We start from the raw sequence: 20,153 nt of genomic DNA, 5'->3' as shown, positions 1-20,153 counted from the left end.
ACATGTGTGTGATTGGGAACACAACGTGGGATGGATACTGTACATATGTGTGATTAGAAACACTACATGGGATGGGTACAGTACATGTGTGATTGCCAACACTTAATGTGGTGGGTACAGTACATATGTTGAATTGGGAACAACACATGTAATGGGTACAGTACATATGTTTGATTGGGACACTACATGGGATGGGTACAGTACACATGTTTGATTGGGAACACTACATGTGATGGGTACAGTACATATGTGTGATTGGGAACATTACATGTGATAGGTTCAGCACATGTGTGTGTGACTAGGAACACTACATGTGGTGGGTATAGTACATGTGTGTGGCTGGGACACTACATGTGGTGGGTACAGTGCATATGTGTGATTGGAAACACTACGTGGCATGGGTATAGTACGTGTGTGATTGGAAACACTACATGGGATGGGTACAGTACATGTGTGTTTGGGAACACTACATGTGGCGTGTGTGATTGGGAACACTACATCTGGTGGGTACAGTACATACGTGTGATTGGGACACTACATGGGATGGGTACTGTACATATGTGTAATTGGGAACACTACATGTGATGGGTATATTACATGTGTGTGATTGGGATACTGCATGTGGTGGGTACAGAACATATATGTGATTGTGAACACTACCTGTGATAAGTACAGTACATGTGTGTGACTGGGAACACAACATGTGATGGATACAGTACATATGTGTGATTGTGAACACTGCATGTGGTGGGTACATATGTGACTGGGAAGTGGAACACTACATGTGATGGGTACGGTACATATGTGTGATAGGGAACACTACATGTGATGGATACAGTACATATGTGTGATTGGGAACACTAAATGTGATGGGTACAGTACATATGTGTGATTGGGAACACTAAATGTGATGGGTACATAACGTGTGTGATTGGGAACACTACATAGGATGGGTACAGTAAATGTGTGTGATTGGGAGCACTACATGGGATGGGTACAGTACATATGTGTGATTGAGAACACTGCAGCGGATGGGTACAGTAAATGTGTGTAATTGGTAAAACTACATGTGGTGAGTACAGTACATATGTGTGATTAGGTACAGTACATGTGTGTGATTTGGAACACTACATGTGATGGGTACAGTACATATGTGTGATTGGAAACACTACATGGGATGGCTACTGTACATATGTGTGATTGGGACACTACATGTGATGGGTACAGTACATGTGTGTGATTTGGAACACTACATGGGATGGGTACAGCAGATATGTGTGATTGGAAACACTACATGGGATGGGTACAGTACGTATGTGTGATTGGGACACTACATGTGATAGGTACAGTACATACCTGTGATTGGGACACTACATGGAATGGGTACAGCACATATGTGTGATTGGGAACACTACATGTGATGGGTATATTACATATGTGTGATTGGGACACTGCATGTGGTGGGTACAGTACATATGTGTGATTGTGAACACTACATGTGATGGGTACGGTACATGTGTGTGACTGGGAACACATGTGATGGATACAGTACATATGTGTGATTGTGAACACTGCATGTGGTGGGTACATATGTGACTGGGAAGTGGAACACGACACGTGATGGGTACGGTACATGTGTGTAACTGGGAACACTACATGTGGTGGGTACAATACATATGTGTGATAGGGAACACTACATGTGATGGGTACAGTACATATGTGTGATTGGGAACACTACATGTGATGGGTACATAACGTGTGTGTGATTGGGAACACTACATGTGATGGGTACATAACGTGTGTGTGATTGGGAACACTACATAGGATGGGTACAGTAAATGTGTGTAATTGGGAACACTACATGTGGTGGGTACAGTACATATGTGTGATTGGAAACACTACATGGGATGGCTACAGTACATATGTGTGATTGGGACACTACATGTGATGGGTACAGTACATGCGTGTGATTTGGAACACTACATGGGATGGGTACAGCACATATGTGTGATTGGAAACACTACATGGGATGGGTACAGTACGTATGTGTGATTGGGACACTACATGTGATGGGTACAGTACATACTGTATGTGTGATTGGAAACACTACATGGGATGGGTACAGTACGTATGTGTGATTGGGACACTACATGTGATGGGTACAGTACATATGTGTGATTGGAAACACTACATGGGATGGGTACAGTACGTATGTGTGATTGGGACACTACATGTGATAGGGACACTACAAGCTTGATTCACTAAGACAAATAGCATGCCTTATCAGAGTAAACACGCCTTATCAAAGTTAACATGCTTTATCAGAGTTAACACGCCTTATCAGAGAAGCATAGCGAGCGCTAAGGACTTATGCCTGCTAATTGGCAATGACGAGAGCTCCACTCGGCCCAATAGGCTGCCTGTCACTTGACAGGAAACTTAACAGGCAGCCTATTGGGCCAATCAAAGTGCGGGGATAATGTCCTTTAAGTGATTGGGCCCGCAGGGGCTCAGTGCAGGAGGAGTGGAGCTCTCGTCATTGACAATTAGCAGGCATAAGTCCTTAGCGCTCGGTATGCTACTCTGATAAGACTTGTTAACTTTGATAAGGTGTCCTATTTGTCTTAGTGAATCAAGCCCTACATGTGGTGGGTACAGTACATGTGTGACTGGGACACTACATGTAATGGGTACAGTTCATATGTGTGATTGGGAACACTACATGTTATGGGTACAGTACATATGTGTGACGGGGCACACTACATGTAGTGGGTACAGTGCATATATGACTGGGAAGTGGAACACTACATGTGATGGGTACAATACATATGTGTGATTGGGTACAGTACATGTGTGATTGGGAACACTACAGGTAGTGGACACAGTACATATGTGTGACTGGGAACATAACATGTAGTGGGTACAGTACATATGTGATTGGAAAGTGGAATACATGTGATGGGTATGGTACATGTATATGTGATTGGGAACACTGCATGGGACGGTTACAGTACATGTGTGTGATTGGGAACACTGGATGTAGTGGGTACTGTACATATGTGTGATTGGGAGCACTACATGGGATGGATGCAGTACATTTGTGTGTTTGGGAGCACTACATGGGATGGGTATAGTACATATATGTGATTGGGAACACTGCATGTGATAGGTACAGTACATGTGTGTGTGATTGGGAACATTGCATGTGATGGGTATAGTACACATGTGTGATTGGGAGCACTACATGGGATGGGTGCAGTACATGTGTGTGATTGGGAGCACTATATGGAATGGGTACAGTACATATGTGTGATTGGGAACACTACATGGGAAGGGTACAGTGAATATATGTGATTGGGAACCCTGGATGGGTACAGTACATGTGAGTGATTGGGAACACTACATGGGATGGGTACAATACATATGTGTGTGATTGGAAAACTACATGGGATGGGTACAGTACATATATGTGATTGGGAACCCTGCATGAGATGGGTACAGTACATGTGTGATTGGGAACCCTGCATGGGATGGGTACAGTACGTGTGTGTGATTGGGAACACTACATGGGATGGGTACAGTAAATATATGTGATTGGGAACCCTGCATGGGATGGGTACAGTACATATGTGTGTGATTGGGAACTGTGTGTGTGTGTGTGTGTGTGTGTGTGTGTGTGTGTGTGTGTGTGTGTGTGTGTGTGTGTGTGTGTGTGTGTGTGTGTGTGTGTGTGTGTGTGTGTGTGTGTGTGTGTGTGTGTGTGTGTGTGTGTGTGTGATTGGGAACACTACATGGGATGGGTACAGCACATATGTGTGATTGGAAACACTACATGGGATGGGTACAGTACGTATGTGTGATTGGGACACTACATGTGATAGGTACAGTACATATGTGTGTGATTGGGAACCCTGCATGGGATGGGTACAGTACATGTGTGTGATTGGGAACACTACATGGGATGGGTACAGTACATATGTGTGTGATTGGGAACCCTGCATGGGATGGGTACAGTACATATATGTGATTGGGCACATTGCATGGGATTGGTACAGTACATATGTGTGTGATTGGGAACCCTGCATGGGATGGGTACAGTACATATATGTGATTGGGCACATTGCATGGGATGGGTACAGTACATATATGTGATTGGGAACCCTGCATGGGATGGGTACAGTACATATATGTGATTGGGAACCCTGCATGGGATGGGTACAGTACATATATGTGATTGGGAACACTACATGGGATGGGTACAGTACATGTGTGTGATTGGGAACACTACATGGGATGGGTACAGTACATGTGTGTGATTGGGAACCCTGCATGGGATGGGTAGAGTACATGTGTGTGATTGGGAACCCTGCATGGGATGGGTACAGTACATGTGTGTGATTGGGAACCCTGCATGGGATGGGTACAGTACATGTGTGTGATTGGGAACCCTGCATGGGATGGGTACAGTACATGTGTGTGATTGGGAACCCTGCATGGGATGGGTACAGTACATGTGTGTGATTGGGAACCCTGCATGGGATGGGTACAGTACATGTGTGTGATTGCGAACCCTGCATGGGATGGGTACAGTACATGTGTGTGATTGCGAACCCTGCATGGGATGGGTAGAGTAGACTATACTGTCTTGCAGGTACTCAAGTGACATAAATGTGAGCAGGTGAGACCCCCAGTATCACCTGTGTGTGTGTTGCTGATAACAACACTCTCCACCCGCTGGTGTGTTGCCTAATGTCTCCATGTTGTGTTAGAGAAATTTATTGTCAATGACCTCATCACTTCAAGAGTGACATCACTAAGGTCCACTGTTAGGACAGTGAGCGTATTTACTCCTAGCAACGTCACTGAAAGACAAAAAATGCCAACGCTGATAAAAGTGGACCTGAACTCAGAACTTCCTCTCTGCTCTAAAAAATAAGCAACAGCATAATAACCTTTGCAGAAAAATATTTCTTTGTTACAGTTGATACAAATCCTGCAATAAATCTGTAGCGCGTCTACTTCCTGCTTTCATGTAAGCAGACATAAGGTTGACATCATGTGTTAACAAATGAGCTACTCTGCCGAGGCAGCCAGCTGACACAGCTGAGAGATTAAATTACAACTTGTGATTAATCACAGATGAGGGGGCGTTAGACAGGCTAAACTCCCTAAATACATACAGGGTGCATTTCTCTATGTTTCCTTCTGTCCTGTGCAAGAGATCAGGTCCACTTTAAAGTAAACCAGAGACGGCTGAAACACAAGATTTGATACTTACCCGCGGCTTCCTTCAGCCACATAAGCTCGTTTGAGCCCCTCGCCGTCCTCCTACTTTCCTCTGTTCAGCTGCAATCAGCTCCGGTAACTGGCTCAGTCACGTCAGACGGGGTCTTCTGCGCATTCTCCAGTGCCCTCTCAGCATACAGGAAGCCACACAACCCCCATCATCATGACATCACATCCTGCCTCCCTAAAGCTGCCCACTGTTGATACAATTTTGATTGTACAATCTTACCAAATCTATATAGTAAAAGGGTAAACCGAGTGAATAGACTTTGGGTACTTTAGGTAATCTTTCCTGTTACAAAACAATGATAAGATTGTTCAATCAAGATTGTATCATTAATGGACACCTGTAAGGTGGCCATGAATGATACAATCCCAGGGACGATCGTTTTTAATCATTATTGTGATAAATCGGAAACGAATGGTCGTGCCCACTAACATCAATCTGATCAGATTAGGGAAATTGGTCCGTTTTTGGGATGGATCTTATTAATCGGATGGAATTGATTAGCGGGTCTTCAGCCGTTAGTGGGCACAACCAATTGTTTACGATCAACCATAATTGTTGATTGTTCGTTGCATTGTAACGTTAATGGCTAGAAAAGGATTGACATTGCATACTGCTATTTCTGATTGGGTTACATGTGAACCAGCCCTCAGAATATAGTATCTACATGGCAAGACATGCACTATGAGGTCGCCACCCTAGGGACATCGCAAATAACTACTATTTATAATAAGATCCAAAAATATTATTACAAAATCGCATATACTGTCATCAAGCAAGGGGAGGAGCCTGTGCTGCCACCTCCTCCCTTTATTCACCCATAAATGCCAAAAGAGGTGGAGTTAAAGACAGGGCTGTGGAGTCGGTCCAAAAATCCACCTACTGCGACTCCGACTCCTCAGTTTAGGATTCCACCGACTCCGACTCCTCGACTCCGACTCCACTAATTTGCATATTACAATTTTGTTGATTAAAAGTATGTAACATGAAATTCGTCTCTTAACTTCCAACGCTTAGGAATTTTACAAGACAACTGAAGTGAGAAGGATATTATTATTATTATTATTATTTAGTATTTATATAGCGCCGACATATTACGCAGTGCTGTACAGTGTATATATATATCTTGTCACTAACTGTCCCTCAAAGGAGCTCACAATCTAATCCCTACCATTGCCATATGTCTATATTATGTAGTGTATTTATTGTAGTCTAGGGCCAATTTTTAGGGGGAGCCAATTAACTTATCCGTATGTTTTTGGGGTGTGGGAGGAAACCGGAGCGCCCGGAGGAAACCCACGCAGACACGGAGAGAACATACAAACTCTTTGCAGATAGTGCCCTGGCTGGGATTCGAACCAGGGACCCAGCGCTGCAAGGCGAGAGAGCTAACCACTACGCCACCGTGTTGCCCATGTAGCCTACTATATTTATTCCCTTTAGACTAAAACTAGTCATTGGTAAGAGTACTTGTAAAAGGTACAAACCGGAACAAAGAACATCTATCAGGCCCTAGGCAATGTAAGTGTGGGTACATGTAAGAATGATGTGCAGGTTCTCTGCAGGGGAATAAGGAGATTGTAAACAGACAACACCTTTGTATTCAATGTGCACAGCATTCTCAGTGGATTCCCTGCAGCTCTGTGGGGAGTGCATATGTAGAGTATAGTACTACTGTGTAACAAAGTAAACCTGAGACAGATGAAATTAAAGTTTTATACATACTTGGGGCTTCCTCCAGCCGCCTCCAGGATAATCAGTCCCTCGTTGTCCTCCTCCACCACCTGGATCTTCTGCTATGAGTCCAGGTACTTAAACCAGTCGGGCGTAGTGCGCATGCACACACTCCGCCGCCAGGAGCATACTACACCTGTGCAGCACTATTGCGCAGGTGCAGAATGTTCCTGGCTGTGGGAGCGGCATGCGGCCGGACAGCGCTGACTGGCTGAATTACCAGGACTCATAGCAGAAGATCCGGGTGGTGGAGGACAGCGAGGGACTGATTAGCCTGAAGGGGGCTGGAATAAGCCCCAGGTATGTATAAAACTTTACTTTTCATCCGTCTCAGTTACCCTTTAATTTGTAGTCACCAAACCAAATTTTAACAACATATCAAATTATTTGATTTCATCAGCAATGGGAGTGCATACATTTGCATAAATCAGCATCAATGCAGAATTATTTCCATCTCATTGACCATCTCTATTATGCTGGACACACGTTGCGTTTCCGCGTTCGATTCACGTCGATTCGATTATTTCCGAGCATTTCCGAGCGCATTTTGATTATTTTTAGGTCGAATGCCATGTAAAGTATGGCAAATCGACCTAACGATCCATCGACCTGCGAATCGGACATGTTGGAAATAATCGAATCGACGCGAATCGAACGCCGCATCGACGCGGAAACGCAACGTGTGTATCCAGCATTAGTGACACAGCTACACATCAGGCTTTATTCTTACAGCATAGATGTTATTTAGTATATATAAGAGATTCCTGTGTACACATCATATATACAGTCACAATCAGATATGTATATCTGACCTTAAAAATACGGGGACTGCTTTATTGAAGCAGCACAAGTAACTAATTTTGATTGGTTTATTTCATTTTTGTGGACTAAGCACAGCTATTACTGTATATATACTGTATATATACATTATTTTTAATGACTATTATCTGAGGAATAGAACATTTTATTATATTTTCTATTTTAATTACAGTTACAAATTCATTAGGAGTCGGAGTCGGTGCATTTTTTCCCGACTCCGACTCTAGGCACCCAAAATTGCCCGACTCCACGACTCCGACTCCACGACTCCGACTCCACAGCCCTGGTTAAAGAGGAACCATAACGACATATAGTAGAATGCGGCACATTATTTGGGATAGCCACTTTTACGGTAAATATCTGTGCATTTAGCATCAGAAACACTTCCTATAGCGAAATATTGTTGTATATTGTTATTTAACCCCACCCTCCCAGCGATGCTTAGCCTAGGCTGATTAGCTATGCAGATTTCTCATCCCTAGAGCATTCTGGGAGACCAGAGATCTTTTCTACTGGCTTTAGAACTCTCAGTACGCAAACTGCACCTGACAGGACTAAAGACGTCACCACCAGTGATAAATTTCAGATTGTAAATCAGTGGAGGGCAAATGTGTAAATAAATATTGTAAACCATAAGCCATTTTATTCCTGATGTTATTTTCACAACAATTCCACTTTAAGTGTGATGCGTGCATCAGCTGCTTTGCTTTCCTGTAATGGTTACAGAGACCCGAGGCTACATTTCTGCGCTCCATTCGCCGCACACAATGCCCTCCCTTGGCTGCCATGCTGCTCTCCGCTGGGCCCGTATTGAGCCGCAGCTGCCCTCTGCATCTCTGCTTGTCCTTGAGATCCGAACGAGCAGACCTGAGACTGACGGCTGAACTCACAGGAGACGCAGATTGCGGGATGGGGAGGGGAAGAGCGCCTGCTACAAAGCAAGATTCTCATGCTAAAGTCTCTGCCCGACACCTGTTGCCCCAGCAAGATTCTTAAGGTGGCCATACATCAGGCAACTTGGCTGCCGATCGACCATCCGATTCCTTTATCAGAATCAGAATCAGAATCTTTATTTCGCCAAGCACGACTGGGTCGTGCCCGGAATTGGGCTTGGCACGTACAGGGTACTGATACACAATATAGTTACAGATACAGGACAGGACATGCAGTAGGAACAGAACTTACAGAATACAGAACATTATATAACATTTATGCAGAGGAAGACAATGTGGCATAAGTTACAATACAAAGAAACAACCGAATGGTATGCTTGCGCTGGAGCGCCGTCTATGTGCAGAGTGCTACAGTGCGTCATGGTATTGTAGGGTGGGGATGGGCATTCCCATGGAGAGAGTTCAGGAGGTTTACAGCTGAGGGAAAGAAGCTGTTCTTGTGTCTTGTGGTCCTGGTGTAGATGGATCGGAACCGAAGCTTCCGGCTCGAGGGGAGCTGATTAAAGAAGCGGTAGCCTGGGTGCGAGGGGTCGTTTGCGATCTTTAATGCTCTGGTGTTCAGCCTGGAGTGGTAGAGGAGGTCCAGAGTGGGAAGTGATCTCCCGATGATCCTCTCCGCAGATCTGATGACCCTCTGCAGTTTGAGCCTGTCGCTGGCGGAGGAGCTGGCGTACCAGACCAGGATGGACGAGCATAGGACGGATTCGATTGTGGCTGAGTAGAAGTTTGTCAGAAGTTTTTGGGCCACACCGAACTTTTTCAGTTGCCGGAGAAAGAAAAGTCTCTGTTGGGCTTTCCTCTGTGTTGAGGCAGTGTTGGCGTTCCACCTCAGGTTGTTGGAGATAGTTGTGCCCAGTAGGCGGACACTGGGGACTCTTTCTACTTCCTTGCCGTCAATGTAGATTGGAGGTGGGGTAGAGGCGCGCCTCCTGAAATCAACGATCATCTCCACCGTTTTCGCTGTGTTTAGGACCAAACCGTTCTCTCTGCACCAGCGGCATATGTTATCGACCTGGTGGCGGTACGCCTTCTCATCGTTTTTGGTGGTGAGACCTACAATGGTCGTGTCGTCGGCAAATTTGATTACTTTTACTGAGTCTGACGTGGACTTGCAATTGTTCGTATACAGAGAGAACAAAAACGGCGACAGGACGCAGCCTTGTGGGGCCCCTGTGTTTGTGATTCTGGGTTGTGAGGAGATGGTGCCTAACCTGACGACCTGGGACCTGTTGGTGAGAAAGTCAGTGATCCACAGGCGTAGGGTGGGGTGGACTCCTAGCGCAGCGAGATTGTCTTGAAGTATCTTAGGGCTGATGGTATTGAATGCTGAGCTGAAGTCCAGTAGGAGGATCCTGGCGTAGGAGTCTGGTCTATCCAGGTGATCATAGACGAGCTCCAAGCAGATGTTGATGGCATCATCGGTGGACCTGTTCGATCTGTACGCGAACTGGTGCTGATCCAGCAGTCCCTCTGTGGAGTGCTTGAGGAGGGGTAGCACCATGCTTTCAAAAGCTTTCATGATCACAGATGTAAGTGCCACGGGCCTGAAGTTGTTGAGGTCGAGGATGCCCTGCTTTTTGGGGACAGGGATAATGGCAGACCTCTTGAAGCATGCAGGAACTTTGCCTTCCTGGAGGGACCTCGTGAAGATGGAAGAGAGGGTGGAAGCGAGCTGACGAGCACAGGTTTTCAGGCAGGCTGGTGACACTCCATCCGGACCCGAGGCTTTCCTAGCATTTAACCTTAGCAAGTGTTTCAGTACATCCGCCTCCCTCACTGGCGGTGGGGGTGAGTGCGGGCCCAGGGCTACAGTGGCAGATTGTGGTGGTGGTTGTGGGAGTCCTGCAGGTGCTGGCTGGTTCTCGAATCTGCAGTAGAATTCACTGAGACTCTCTGCAAGCTCAGTGCTCGGTGTGGCATGCTGAGGGGGGGGCTTGTAGTTGGTGGCAGCCTTCAGTCCTTTCCACACGGCTCGTGAGTCATTTGAGGAGAGGTTCTGTTCCATCTTTTCCGCGTAGCACTTTTTTGCGCACCTCAGCTCTCTGTTTAGGTCGTTTCTTGCCTTCCTGTATTCATCCTGGTTACCGGACTTATGTGCGGCTTCCTTGCTGCGCCGTAGTTGTCGTAGTTTTTTTGAGAACCACGGTTTGTCGTTTGGATACAGTTTGAAGGTTTTTGTTGGAATACAGGAGTTCTCGCAGAAGCTGATGTACGAGGATACATTTTCTGCCCACTCGTCCAGGTTAGGCGATTCCAGAGCCTTCCAGTCTGTGCAGTCAAAGCAGGCCTGAAGTTGTAGTTTAGCCTCACTTGACCACACCTTGGAGGACTTAGTGACCGGTTTTGAGGTTTCCAGGCGCCTTTTGTAAGTAGGTACCAGGTGGATGATGCAGTGGTCAGATGAGCCTAGGGCTGCCCACGGTGTCGCTTTGTATGCGTCTTTCAGGGACGTGTAGCAGTGGTCGAGGGTGTTGGCACTCCTGGTGGGGCAGGTGATGTGCTGATGGAAACGAGGCAGCTCTTTGCGGAGGTTGGCCTTGTTGAAATCCCCCAAGATAATGAACAGCGAGTCCGGGAGGGCCGTCTCCCACTGCGTGATGATGTCACTGAGGTCACGCAGGGCAGCATTTACCTCTGCATCAGGAGGGATATACACACCCACAAGGACGTAGGAGGAGAACTCCCTGGGCGAGTAGATTGGCCTGCAGTTGATGAGGAGGAGTTCAAGTTCTGGTGTGCATTTCTTGGCCAGTACAGAGGTGTTTGAGCACCAGGCGGAGCTTATGTAAAAGCAGATGCCGCCCCCTTTCTTTTTCCCAGAGAGGGTGCTGTCTCTGTCTGCTCGGATGAGGCTGAAACCTGGGAGCTGGAGGGCACTCTCAGGGATGTCGTCATGGAGCCACGTTTCAGTAAAGCAAAAGACTGGGGTGTTGTGACCGAGTTCCCTCTTGTCGCTGAGGAGTCTTAATTCATCTAGCTTGTTAGGGAGGGAGCGGACGTTTGCTAGGAGGACCGCAGGGATGGCTGACCGCAGGCCTCTCCTCTTCAGCCTCGCCCGGACGCCTGATCGACAGCCCCTGCGGCGCTGGCTAAAGGGAGGCCAGGGCGCAGAAGCAGTGATTGCCTGGACATGGCTCCAAACGGAGTTGTACAGGAGCCCATCCTCTGGGTGTACGGCTGTTATATGTTCCCATTTGAGGAGCTGTGCTCTGGAGTAGGTGGTACGAGGGGGGAGGGGTAGCATTGACGGCCTGTATGATAAGCCGGCACAGCGCAACCTGGAATGTACCACAATACTGCCGTCAGCAGAGTGGCACCGATGTAAAACAGTCCATCAGCAGTGTGACACAGATGTAAGAGGCGAGTGCACTAACAGTCCATCAGCAGCAGTGTGACACAGATGTAAGGGGCGAGTGCAATAACAGTCCATCAGCCGTGTGACACAGATGTAGAGGCGAGTGCATAACAGTCCATCAGCAGCAGTGTGACACAGATGCAAGAGCATGTGCAATAACAGTCCATCAGCAGTGTGACACAGATGCAAGAGCATGTGCAATAACAGTCCATCAGCAGTGTGACACCGATGTAAGGGGCATGTGCAGTAACAGTCCATCAGCCGTGTGACACAGATGTAAGAGGCGAGTGCAATAACAGTCCATCAGCAGTGTGACATAGATGCAAAAGCAAAATGCAAACATAGTTCCCATTCATTGATCTAAGTCCCCAGTACAGAGGCCGACGGCTTCTTCTCAGAAACCGCCGTCTTTTTGATAAAAAAAATGTTTCCCGTCCTCCTTATGCTTCCTGGAAGCGAGAGCGTTCGCTTTGAGGACTAAAAGAAATGTTTTTGACGATGGCCATCTTGTGGCCAAATAGTAAAACTACATCTACATACATTTTTCAATGAAATAAACACACATTATTACATTTAAAATTGTTTGCCTCCCACACCAAAAATTACCCAAATCTTTCTTTTTAATTTTTAAAAATTATAAGCTTGTAAATAGTGATGAACGCAAAACTGAAAAATACACCTTTATTTCCAAATAAAATATTGTCACCATACATTGTGATAGGGACATAATTTAAATGGTGTAATAACCAGGTCAAATGGGTAAATAAAATACGCGGGTTTTAACCTCCTTGGCGGTCTGATTCTTTCCAGATTTTAGGGTCTAAAAGCGGTGCAATTTTTTTTTCACTCTTTCAGACCCTACAACCTGAAAAAAATCATTCTGGCAGGGAGATCTGCAGCAAAATAAAAAAAAAATTACCTTCCTGGGCTCCTGGGCTGCAGTTTTCTCTTTGCCCACAAGATGGCGCTAATATACATATAAACGAACTTCTCTATATTTCTCTAATATAGAGAAGTTCGTTTTCAATGTTAGCCCCGCCCCCGATGACGTCACGCTGCCACCACCGCTCTGCTGCCACCACCACGGCTGCGCTGCTCCAACTGGCTGCCGGGTCCCCGGAAGAATAGCGGGGACATGAGGGATCCCGGCGGCCAGGGAAAGACCCCACACTGCCGGGGAGAGAGGCTGGAGTCCCGCTGCGCAGCGAGATCGCACGCGGGACTCCACAACTAAAGGTAAAGCTCTGCAATGCCTACCTGAGCTCGGGATCACCGATAGCAGCTGCTTTTTTCTACCCCGAGCTCAGGTCGGGAAAACCGGCAAGGAGGTTAAATATGGTAGCATGTATTATTTTAAAGTTTATAATGGCCGAAAACTGAGAAAAAATGAATTTTTTCCATTTTTTTTTTTCGTAATATTCATGTGAAATGCATTTAGAAAAAAATAATTCTTAGCAAAATGTACCACCCAAAGAAAGCCTAATTGGTGGCGGAAAAAACAAGATGTAGATCAATTCATTGGGCTTGATTCACAAAAGAGTGCTAACTGTTAGCATGGCCGTTTACGCGCGAATTTCCGCATTGCGCGCGAACGTGAATTTTCACACGAAAACTATATAAATTTTGCGCAAAAATTCGCGTTTGCGCGCGAAAACATTATTGTTTCGCGAGAAAATTCGTGATCGCGCGCAATGTGAAAATTCACGTGAAAACGGCCGTGCTAACAGTTAGCACTCTTTTGTGAATCAAGCCCATTGTGATAAGTAGTGATAAAGTTATTGGCAAATGAATGAGAGGTGAAAATTGCTCTGATGCATAAGGTGAAAAATACCCGGGGGCTGAAATGGTTAAAGTGTACCTGTGATTTGGGGGGGGGGGGGAGAGTTAAGTTTAACTCACCAGGGGCTTCTTCAACCTCTGTAGTTTTTGTGGTCTCTTGGTGTACTTCAAGCCCCTTCCATTGTCTCGCTGTCACCTCAATTACAGTCCGCTACGCCTCAATCACGGTCCTGTGGTAGTGTTAGTAAGGACTTGTAACAGCCCATGCGCAGTCCTGCTCCTGGTGGCAGGAGCCGCGATTGAGTATCATGCGCCTGGGACTGCGCATGCACTCTAATGCGTGACCGGGTCGTGGACTTAGCAGCAGAGGGGACTTTGGGGACACCAAGGAACTTCAAAGACTAAAGGGTGGGGAAGCTGAGGTAGAAAAAACTCGGAAATTGTGAAAGCGGAGAGTCATGAGACAGCCGGTTTTTCTGTTTAGAAGCACCGTGAAAGCCCTGCTGAATCAAGCGGCAACGGATTGAATAACACACTGGTGACGTCACACTTAGCGATGTTTCCTGTGTTCGTTTAGCTGCGATGTTCCCCATACCGCCTTAGCAGTTTTTCGAGTGATATTAAGCTTTGCCTGGCTAACTTTTCAATCTTCAAACCTCCGCCTCGCTTCACGCTGCATCTGCCTTACGCCGGCAAGCCAAGACGGCGAATGCTTCTCCGAAATGAATATGCAAATTGTAGTCTCGTCTTCTTACACATCCCCATCCCCCGTGGCTGCTATTCACGCCTAAGGCTGCACTTTATAAAAATAGAAGCGAGCGGAAGAAGGAGGAAGACGCAAATTCTTCTCCCCCCCCCCCCCCCTTCTAGTGCCAACTGTAAGAAGCTATCGAATTCATTTAAAGGTGGCCACTAACGGTCCAATTTCTAGCGAAAAAATCGTTCGAGAGATCAGATAATTCAGGGCTGTGGAGTCGGAGTCGGGGCAATTTTGGGTGCCTGGAGTCGGAGTCGGGAAAAAATGCACCGTCTCCGACTCCTAATTAATTTAAACTGTAATTAAAATAGAAAATATGATAAAATGTTCTATTTCTCAGTTAATAGTCATCATAAATAATTTATATATACAGTAATAGCTGTGCTTAGTCCACAAAAATGAAATAAACCAATCAAAATTAGTAACTTGTGCTGCTTCAATAAAACAGTCCCCGTATTTTTAAAGTCAGATATACACATCTGATTGTGACTGTATATATGATGTGTACACAGGAATCTCTTATATATACGAAATAACATCTATGCTGTAAGTATAAAGCCTGATGTGTAGCCGTGTCACTAATAGAGATGATCAATGAGATGGAAATAATTATGCGTTGATTCTGATTTATGCAAATGTACGCACTCTCTTTGCTCATGAAATCAAATAATTTGATATGTTGTTAAAATTTGGTTTGGTGACTACGAATTAAATGGTACCTGAGAAGGATGAAAAGAAAAGTTTTATACATACCTGGGGCTTCTTCCAGCCCCCTTCAGGCTAATCAGTCCCTCACTGTCCACCTCCACCGCCTGGATCTTCTGCTATGAGTCCTGGTAATTCAGCGCGTTCTGCGCAGATGTAGTATGCTCCTGGCGGCGGAGTGTGTGCTTGCGCACTACGCCAGACTGGCTCAAGTACCTGGACTCATAGCAGAAGATTTGGAGTTTTTTTTCTCACTAAATAATAAAAACCATCATTTAAAACTGCATTTTGTGTTCAATTATGTTATCTTTGACTAATAGTTAACGGTTTTTGATGAGCAGAAACATTTAAGTGTGACAAACATGCAAAAGAATAAGAAATCAGGAAGGGGGCAAATAGTTTTTCACACCACTGTATGCACTCTCCACAGAGCTGCAGGGAATCCACTGAGAATGTTGTGCACATTGAACACAGAGGTGTTGTCTATCACCCATAAACCTGGTTCAGATTGTGCATGAAGAATGTGTAATAGAGGAAGAATCTCCTTATTCCCCTGCAGAGTACCTGCACATCACTCTTACATGTACCCACAGTTACATTGCCTAGGGCCTGATAGATGTTCTTTGTTCCGGTCTGTACCTTTTTACAAGTACTCTTACCAAGGACTAGTTTTAGTCCATGACTAAAGGGAATAAATATGGCAGTCTCCATATCCGTCTCACTTCAGTTGTCTTTTAAAATTCCTAAGCGTTGTCAGTTAAGAGACGAATTTCACGTTACATACTCTCAATCAACAAGATTGTAATATGCAAATTAGAGGAGTCGGAGTCGAGGAGTCGGTGGAATCCTAAACTGAGGAGTCGGAGTCGGTGGATTTTTGTACCGACTCCACAGCCCTGTCCTTAACACTAAGGACAAGCGGTTCTGGAACTGGTCATTATTTCATAACTGTTGATCTTCTTGTAGAGCCCTTACTTGGGGTTCACGTACATGGCTGCCAATGAACGCAGCGCAAATGCAATACAGTCGCAACCAGGGCTGTGCAGTCGGTACAAAAATCATCCGACTCCTCAGTTTATGAAACCACCGACTCTGACTCCAGGTACCCAAAATGGCCTTGACTCCAACTCCTTAGTATAATACCAGGGCTGTGGATTTCGTACAAAAATCATCCGACTCAGACGCCTCAGTTTATGAAACCTCTGACTCCAGGTACCCAGAATTGTTCCGACTCCTCGACTCCGACTCCACAGCCCTGGTCGCAACGCAAACACAGTATGGTCGCACAACCGCTGAGGAGTGGAGGGCACATTGTACATTAGGGAGGAAATGTTGGGCCAATGAGGTGTCACAAGGCTGATTCCAGATCAATTTCAGCATCGCTAGATCTATGGCTACCTTAACTCAATAGTCGGCTGAAATGGTCGTTATCGTCCGTTTCGACCGACAATTATCTCATGTGTGTATGTAACTTTTGCCTGTAAGGCTAAGTACACACTACAATTCCTGTCGCCTGGCAGAGATCAGGAATTGATCCTTTATACAAATGCGTCTGCAGTCTGGCGACCCTGCTGTTACTATAAAGGGAGGTGGACAGACAACAAGCACGCATGACATGGCAGCTTCCTGTGGGTGGCTGGAGTGTTGAGAACAATGTGATTGGGTGTTGCTAAGGATCCTCTACAAGCTCTAGTTACAGACGCAATTATCGCCTGAGACGGTCTTCATCAGCCAAGTATCATCTACTGTGTATACGTGGCTTAAAGGAGAACTGTAGTGAGAGGTATATGGAGGCTGCCATATTTATTTCCTTTTAAAGAGAACCCGAGGTGTGTTTTTAAAGAATGTTATCTGCATTCAGAGGCTGGATCTGCCTATACAGCCCAGCCTCTGTTGCTATCCCAAACCCCACTAAGGTCCCCCTGCACTCTGCAATCCCTCATAAATCACAGCCATGCTGTGAGGCTGTGTTTACATCTGTAGTGTCAGTCTCAGCTGCTCCCCCGCCTCCTGCATAGCTCCGGTCCCTGCCCCTGTCCCTTCACTCCAATCAGCAGGGAGGGAAGGGATGCAGGCGGGGACTGGAGTTCTGCAGGAGGTGGGGAGAGCAGCAGACTGACACTATAGAGATAAACACAGCCAGCTCTGACAAGCTGTTTGTCAGCAGCGTGGCTGTGATTTATGAGGGATTGCAGAGTGCAGGGGGACCTTAGGGGGGTTTGGGATAGCAACAGAGGCTGGGCTGTATAGGCAGATCCAGCCTCTGTATGCAGATAATATTCTTCAAACCCACCTCGGGTTCTCTTTAAGCAATACCAGTTGCCTGGCTATTCAGCTAATCCTCTGCCTCTAATACTTTCAGCCATAGGCCCTGAACAAGCATGCAGCAGATCAGGTGTTTCTGACAAATTTAGACAGATATGACAAGATTAGCTGCATGCTTGTTTCTGGTGTGATTCAGACACTTCTTTAGGCAAATAGACCATCAGGGCTGCCAGGCAACTGGTATTGCTTAAAAGGAAATAAATATGGCAGCCTCCATATCCCTCTCACTACAGTTCTCCTTTAAGGAGGAACTGTAGTGAAAACAACGTAATTAATAAAATTGCTTATTTTTTCCATTGTTCATTTATAAATTAGCTTGTCAGTTTTTGCTCATTGTAAAATCTTACCTCTCTCCAATTTACATTCTGAAATTTATCACTGGTGGCGACATTTATCAAGTGATTTCTGCGGAATGTTTTTGTTTTTTACTTAGAGTTCTGAAGCAAGTACAAAATATCACTGGGACGGCGGGGCTACATACCAATATACAGCCTTAAATATAATAGATATAAGACATGTTTCTGATGCTGAAACCAGGAAATTACCATAAAAGTGGGTATCCTGAATAATTCACTGCATTCTACTATGTCACTATAGGGCCAACAACTGAAGTGAGAAGAATATGGAGGCTGCCATATTTATTTCCTTCTAAACAATACCAGTTGCCTGGCAGTCCTGCTGATCTATTTGACTGCAGAAGTGAAAATTAGCATGCAGCTAAGCTTGTCAGATCTGACAATAATGTCAGAAATACCTGATCTACTGCATGCCTATTCAGGGTCTATGGCTAACAGCACTAGAGGCAGAGGATCAGCAGGACAGGCAGGCAACTGGTATTGCTTTAAAAGGAATTAAATATGGCAGCCTCTATATCCTTCTCGCTTCAGTTGTCCTTTAAGCCCCCCTGAAATACACAGCTCTGTATGAATAAGTTAAGTCAATCACTAACCGTCATTATTGAATTTTCTTCTGCCAGCTGCCGCCCACTTCCGGTTCTGCCGGAACCTCCTGGAGCACACGGTGTCTACTGAGAACCTCAACCACCGATTCCGGAGAGAGATCGGCAGCAGCCTGACCTGGCACGACGGCCGGGGGAACAGGACTAGTGGGGGCCGGGCCATCAAACTTCTAAAACAGCCCGGGACAGACATATCACAGGTAACCCTATTCCACCTGAACAGCAGGAACTCAGTGCAGGTCGCTCTGTTGCTGGGGATGGCATTTTAGAACGGCATTGAAACAATCTGCACAAGCACCTTTGAACAAGCTGCACGATCAGCGAGTAAAAAGCTGATATTAGATTAAGTGTAATGTTAGCGCAGGGTTAGCTGTTTGCAGGGGAAAGGCTAGGGTGTTTTTTTTTTGTGAAGACTGGGCTTCCACTGCCTCTAAAGCTATGTACATCAGTAGCACATGCAGCAGGGACAGCCATACTATCCCAGAGGAAAAATAACACATACAGTGGGATGCGAAACTTTGTACAACCTTGTTAATCATCATGATTTTCCTGTATAAATCATTGGTTGTTACGATTAAATATATCATATTGGAGACACACAGTGATATTTAAGAAGTGAAATGAAGTTTATTGGATTTACAGAAAGTGCGTAATAATTGTTCAAATAAAATTAGGTGCATAAATTTGGCATTTTATTGATTCCAAAAGAACTAATTATTGGAACTCAAATTGGCTTGGTAAGCTCAGTGACCCCTGACCTACATACACAGGTAAATCCAATTATGAGAAAGAGTGTTCAAGGGGGTCAATTGTAAGTTTCCCTCTTTTTAATTTTCTATGAAGAGTAGCAACATGGGGGTCTCAAAACAACTCTCAAATGACCTGAAGACAAAGATTGTTTACCATCATGGTTTAGGGGAAAAGATACAAAAAGCTGTCTCAGAGATTTCAGCTGTCTGTTTCCACAGTTAGGAACATATTGAGGAAATGGAAGACCACAGGCTCAGTTCAAGTTAAGGCTCGAAGTGGCAGACCAAGATACATCTGGGATAAACAGAAGCAACGAATGGTGAGAACAGTCACAGTCAACCCACAGACCAGCACCAAAGACCTACATCATCATCTTGCTGCAGATGGAGTCACTGTGCATCCTCCAACCATTCAGTGCATTTTACACAAGGAGATGCTGTATGCGAGAATGATGCAGAGGAAGCCTTTTCTCCGCCCACAGCATAAAGAGCCGCTTGAGGTATGCTAAAGCACATTTGGACAAACCAGCTTCATTTAGAAATAAGGTGCTGTGGACTGATGAAACTAAAATTGAGTTATTTGGGCATAACAAGGGGCAATTTGCATGGAGGAAAAAAAACACAGCATTCCAAGAAATACACCTGCTACCTACAGTAAAATATGGTGGTGGTTCTATCATGCTGTGGGGCTATGTGGTTAGTGCAGGGACTGAGAATCTTGTCAAA

General features: G+C 45.5%; 1 protein-coding gene across 5 annotated transcripts in view; it reads left to right on the top strand.

Annotated features, from left to right (window-relative positions):
* LOC137541586 (sterile alpha motif domain-containing protein 10-like) overlaps positions 1-20,153 on the top strand; it is a 358,765-nt gene that overhangs the window by 62,095 nt on the left and 276,517 nt on the right. For 4 of the 5 annotated variants that reach the window (XR_011025223.1, XR_011025225.1, XR_011025222.1 and 1 more), the window contains one exon: positions 18,697-18,878. Coding sequence is in view for 1 of the 5 variants with exons in the window: in XM_068262970.1 (XP_068119071.1) it covers positions 18,236-18,272; positions 18,697-18,878 (219 nt within the window). In the remaining 4 variants the exon portion in view is untranslated. Of the gene's footprint in view, positions 1-18,153; positions 18,273-18,696; positions 18,879-20,153 lie in introns of all 5 variants that reach the window. The other variant, XM_068262970.1, reaches the window with a different exon arrangement.

The sequence above is a fragment of the Hyperolius riggenbachi genome, chromosome 12, assembly GCF_040937935.1.
Source record: "Hyperolius riggenbachi isolate aHypRig1 chromosome 12, aHypRig1.pri, whole genome shotgun sequence".
Classification (NCBI taxonomy): Eukaryota; Metazoa; Chordata; class Amphibia; order Anura; family Hyperoliidae; genus Hyperolius; species Hyperolius riggenbachi.
This window is presented reverse-complemented; position numbering and strand designations above follow the sequence as displayed.